This window comes from Suricata suricatta, chromosome 5 (assembly GCF_006229205.1).
Source record: "Suricata suricatta isolate VVHF042 chromosome 5, meerkat_22Aug2017_6uvM2_HiC, whole genome shotgun sequence".
Taxonomy (NCBI): Eukaryota; Metazoa; Chordata; class Mammalia; order Carnivora; family Herpestidae; genus Suricata; species Suricata suricatta.
In genome coordinates, this window is record NC_043704.1 from 58,514,310 (window position 1) to 58,520,243 (window position 5,934).

The following is a 5,934-nucleotide window of genomic DNA, read 5'->3' on the forward strand; positions in this document are numbered from 1 at the left end:
CTTCAAAGCTACATAAGGGGTGGAGGAACAAAAAGAAATTACTGTCATCCTTAAAGGACACACCAACATAAGTTATGACCCAGTGGGACATGTGTCACAGGAGAGAAATGTACCATGGCCATGGGAGCCTGGCGAATGGTGCCAGCTAGGAGTAAGACCTTGCTAACAAAATGCTAAGGCAGAAAGAAGAGTCCTTCATTCCCCTTCCACCCCCCAGGCTATTCTGGGTTGCTCTAAGACAAAGCAGAGCCAGCAGGGTCCTTCCTGAATTGTCAGTCCTTCGGGCCAGACTCCCAATCTCACAGTCCTCACTGGGCAGAGTATTTGAGCAGGAGTGACCACTGGGCTGAGAACGCCGCTTTGTGCTCCCCAGGAAGGGTGATTTTTCATGCACTACACAGAGCTGAAGACCAGCCTCGCACCCTATGCAGCAGCCGAACAACTCCGATAGGGAGGAACCCCGGGGGAACTCACTGAAGGTCAGCTGGGGGGCACTTCCCACTTGTCACTCTGTGTTCCCTTCACCTCAGAGTTTGACACTATCCATTTCTTACCTCCTTACCTTCTACAGACTCAGGATCCATGAAACCTGCATACGCTCTGCTTGACCCCCTAGTGACTCTAGGACAAGTATAAAATCAAAGAGGTAGATCTTTTACCTTGCAATCTGTTTTGTAAATATTTGCCAAGAGAGAACAGACTATCTGAAGAGATATGGTGATCACTGCTGATGGAAGTGACGTTATTAACTACATTTAGAGCTTCATTGGCTGTGAAGCAGTCACATACGTAGCTGCCTAATAAAACATTGTAGGGTTCCAATATAGACACAGATCAGACAATGCCTTACAGTCACAGGGATGGGAAAGCCCCCTACTCATTTCTCTCCTGTCTTCCAGATAAGACAGAAAGCAAAGATGCTTTTTACTTTGTTGGGATGTTTCGCATTACCAACATTGAGTTTCTTCCTGAGTATCGACAGAAGGAGTCCAGGGAATTTCTGTCCATGGCTCGGACTGTGCAGGAAGTGGTGAGTTGGTGGGGAGGTCGTGTGAGAGGCCAGGGAGGGTGGGGCAGGGGATGAGGGGTCCGGTGGAGGGGTCACAAGTGTCACAGGTGAGAGGAGTGGACGGAAGAAGTCAAAGGCAAACTTAGGATTTAGCTTATCTTGGCTATAATTGGTTATTTACAGAGTTGCTAATTTATTTGGTAACTTATTTATTTTATTTATTGCGAACATAAGAACAAATGGCTCTCTGAGCTCCAGGTTTTCCCATCTGTAAAATAAAGGAATTAGATCGGGTGATCTTTAAAATGTCTTCCAGAACTAAGATTACATGCATACTGATTAATTTTGTGAGCTCTGCACATCTATCTCAACCTCAGCACAGTGGAATCTCTTTACTTAAAAAACAAAAAGCTTTCTCATTATAAAACTAATATGTATTTAACCATAAAAAATGTTTTAATTCAGAAAATTATGAAAAGGATCATTAAAATTTTCTTTAACATCATCTCCAGAGATAGAGCCCCTTTCCATTCTGGTCCACATAGACATAAAGGATAACGTGATATCAAAATATTTTAGATATGCATTTTTATAATCTGACTTTTTCCTTTTAATATTAGGTTGCATGTTTCTATGTAAGTAAATATTCTTTTTTTTTTAATTTTTTAATGTTTATTCATTTTTGAGAGACAGAGTGTGAGTGGAGGAGGGGCAGAGAGAGAGGGAGACACAGAATCCGAAGCAGGCTCCGACGCGGGGCTCGAACCCACGAACTGTGAGATCATGACCTGAACTGAAGTCTAATGCTTAACCTACTGAGCTACCCAGGCACTCCATTAAATATTCTTTAAAAAACAGAAGTTTTCATAGCTACAAAGTTAGCTAATCCCTTCTTATTGGATATTTGTCTTCCATTTTTTGCTACTCTGGGTAATGCCATACAGAACTGCTACATGGGTTGTGTATATCTGTGATTACTTCCTTAGCAGAGCTCCTAAAATAAAAATATCTATTCTTGCTACATATTACAAACTAGAAAGCTTCTGCCAGTTTGTATCTGCATAGTAATGGAGGGGGTGGTCTACACAGAGGCACCCCTAATGCAGTGACAGGCACGTTGTGTTGTAGACCGGGGAAAGGTTGTGGGAGAGAACAAGCAAAAACAACAGTGGGCACAGTGGCTCCCATTTGCTGAAGGCCTTCTATGTAGGGGTGTGTGGATAAATACTTCACCTTTAAATTATGTCAGTTATTCATCAAATTAGCCCGAAGTTTCTTGGTAAGCACTCTGATCACTTTCAGAGAAAGAAAGAGAGAGAAGGACAGAAGGAAGTGTTACAAGATTTTTTACCTCAATAGCTGGGATTTTTTATCTCACTGCTTCAAAGAATGAAGAGATGGACACAAAATGAACAGCAGGAAAAGTTTCTTAGAGTATAAGATTAGAAAGAGTAGTGTGAAAGCTCTCTTTGCATAGAGGGGACATTGGAAAGTTAATGCCTGCCAACAATAGTCAAGGGTCTTTGTTTTATGAGGTTTTGCCCCCCCTTCCCCTCCCTCTGGTTCCTTCTCAGGTCCTACCCTTATTGGCCTGATAACTCTAGATGCTGTGTTGTCCATTCCTGATTGGCTCGTTTCCATTGTATGAGGGGTGGTCTATGGCCACATCATTCCTTATGGGTCACATGTTTTATAGTCTACTTATTTTTAGTCACGTCTTTTTGTCAAATTCCTGAGGAAACCTGAGGGGGAGTAGGTGATGTCGGTTACATTCTTAAAAGCAACCTTATGCCCCAGGGGCTTTGCTGTGGTCAGATACTCCCAGCATTGTTCCAAAATATGTGTTTTTCCCCACCCAGGGACGTCAGGTCTATCCTTTCCCTCTCCGCCTACTGAATTCTAGCTTCTCCTATCATAGATATCATAGAAGGAAGGAAGGAAGGAAGGAAGGAAGGAAGGAAGGAAGGAAGGAAGGAAGGAAGGAAGGAGGAAGGGAAAGAGGAAGAGGAAGAGAAAGAGAGAGAGAGAGAAAACAGTGGGTGCTCGGCAGGTTTAGGTAACATCCTGTGTTGCATAGTGAATTTAAACCCTGCAGTTAGATGGATGATTTTGCCATTAGGTAGGAAGAGGAATATAGGAGTGTAGGATTTAATAGATGGAGGCACAGACGAGAGGAAAGAGACCAAGTTATGCGGCCAAGAAAGCCTTTATTGGGATCTGCGATTCCTGGGCGAGGTTCCATGACCCCGGGAGTGGGGAGTCAGGGAAGTCGCCCCTGGTTTGGGAAGGGCAGTGTTTTTATGGGTGAGGGGGTTCCGGGTTTGATCTTGGGAGGGCAGATTATCAAATAAGGGCATTTCAGGGATGTGGCTGGGTGGAATAGGTTGCCTCCTCTGTCAGGGTGATGGGAAGCTGGAGCTTCATGATTGGCTGTTTTCAAACTGGAGGGGGACATTCCAGGTCTGCAGGGGAGGGGTGGGGGTCGTCGGTGCATGGTGTTTTTCTCCAACCCACAGCAAAATGGCCACTCGGTCGCCTTTTTAAGGTAACTCTTACAAGGAGGAGATTTGGCAGAGACTCAATTTGGGTATAGGAATGCTAAGAAAGGACAAAGAAGGTAAACTGAAATCGCTCTCCTTTAGATCCAATGATGGCATATTTTAAAAGAGCTGGGTGTTTCCCTAGAGACTGCAGAGTTGAAAGGGGGAAGGTGAACCTGGCCATGGGCACCGCTGCCCCCTAGTGGCTAATACAGCAATGTGCCCTTAAGAGTTTTCCATGCTGTGCATTGTTAGAAAAGAGGTTGGATTAAATCCTTTGTAAATGCACTTAAATACGTTTGATTTATTAGTTGTGGAGAAAATTAACCTTTGGAGTAAACAATACAGAAGTTAAGCTTGATCAGGGTGTCTAAAGACAGCAATGAATGAATATAGGTAACTGATTATTCTTCACAGATAGCAGAATGACAGTAAGTAACCCAAAATTTTAGCCTTCTGTTAGAACCCTGCTTTTCTCCTTGCTGGCCGTCAGGGCTTGGACCTACAATACGCTAGGTGCTGTGAGAAAAAGTCAAATTTGAAAGACTTCAGACACCTCGGCATTTCTTTTTCAGGTAAACCTGGTTTATACAACTTCTGCCTTCTCTAAATTTTACAAGCAGTCTGTCGTTGCAGATGTCAGGTAACGTATGTCCTTTCTGTTTACTGCTGTAAAAGGCTGAAAACTAAAATATTACCTTCCTCAAGGAACTTCTTGGGGGCGGCTTCGCATTAATTCCCTTTTAGGACACATGTTGACTCAACTCTACCCTGCTGTCATGCTGAGTTTTTCTCTTCATCTACCAAAGCCTGCCTCTCCCTACAGCTGGGATCCTGGGCATCCCTCCTGGCCCACCTCCGACCCCCCAGCCCCCACCCCGTTTTAATGCCACTGGGAAAATGGCCACAAACATGGCTGCCATTGGGTGGGGTAAAAATAAAACACAGTCTAGTATTTCTCAAAATATGTTCAGTAAAAGACTGGTCATTAGAGATTTTCTGAGAAAAAAACAAAATTTTTGTTAAAATTTATTGTTTTAATTTTTAATTATTTTAGTAAAACTTATTTTTTAAATTGTGTTTTATGTACACTATCCCACCTGCAGAGACTCACAATCCACTTTGACATACCAAAGGCACCAAGGAGCCTGGGACTAAAGCTATTTACTTTATTTGTTTACTTTCCATTTCCCACGTTATTTCCTGCAGAACACTTAAGGTGTGTTTTTCATAAAACATGACAATAGTTGTCTACTTAGAAGCTCTTACTCCAGAGTTTGACTGAATACCAAGTTGGGCTTCATTCCTGGATTTACTACTTACTAGCTATGTGATTTTGAGTTATAGTTGGTCTTGATTTCCTTTTCTATAAAACTGGAATAATAGGACCATCATCATGAGATTAAGTGGGATAAAACAAAATTTAGCACCGTGTTTGTACATGGTGAAGTATCAAAAATTACAATAGTTTTTCTTTGTAGGAATAGTGAATACTGGTTGCTATTCATAAAAATAGTGTATTCTCCATGGAGATGCAACTATACATGAATGGTTTTAGATGTGAACCCAACACAGGATGATCCACACTATTATGCTTTCCCTTACCAATCCCTGCAATAGGAATCGATGACTTCTTAAAGGACGAATTTTAGAAGTTGAAGGATGTCCTTACTGGCCTTGCCTTGAATCCATCAATTGGGTCACTGTCTATCTATGAAAGTCCTAAGAGAGATACCTGAACATCCTTCTTTTTTTTTTTCACTGTAGTAGCAACAACAAAGGTGGCCTCCTTGTCCACTTTTGGATTGTGTTTGTCATGCCACATGCCAAGGGCCATATCTTCTGTGAGGACTGTGTGGCTGCCGTTTTGAAGGACTCCATCCAGACAAGCATCATAAACCGAACCTCTGTTGGGAGCCTGCAGGGCCTGGCTGTAGACATGGACTCTGTGGTACTAAATGGTGATTGTTGGGTAATTCCCTTTTATGTGTTCCTTCCTGTAGCACTCCCGCTATTTCCATGAACATAGTCAATCTAGTAATGAAGTATTCTCTTCCACAATCCCAGTGACACAGGATTAGTTGAGGACATTGATAACGGAAGTTATTAAAGGTTATATAAAATGATTGGATAATAAAACACTCAAAATTTCAAAATGTATATGAAATTAAATCTATTGAAGTGTATCCCTCCCTATATTTAATTCAGTTTCATGAATCTTCAAACTAAGGCTCCAAGTCCTGGAGAAAAAAAAAATTTTGCTGAGGCTTATCTTGTCTTTTCCCTTGTCCAGACAGAACTGCACCAATGTTATTTATGCAATGCTGCCCAGTGTTCCACAAAGGCCTGTTGAATAGCCCTGTGCCAAAATGTGCATTTCATCAT

At 42.2% G+C, this 5,934-nt stretch overlaps 1 protein-coding gene across 1 annotated transcript in view; it reads left to right on the forward strand.

The window, feature by feature from the left end:
- Window positions 1-922: 922 nt before the first annotated feature.
- Window positions 923-5,934, forward strand: part of TMPRSS7 (transmembrane serine protease 7) — a 37,043-nt gene continuing 32,031 nt past the window's right edge. Inside the window, exons 1-3 of the mRNA XM_029938708.1 lie at window positions 923-1,030; window positions 4,125-4,192; window positions 5,317-5,510. Of these exons, the coding sequence (XP_029794568.1) occupies window positions 938-1,030; window positions 4,125-4,192; window positions 5,317-5,510 (355 nt within the window). The 5' untranslated portion in view covers window positions 923-937. The remainder of the gene's footprint in view (window positions 1,031-4,124; window positions 4,193-5,316; window positions 5,511-5,934) is intronic.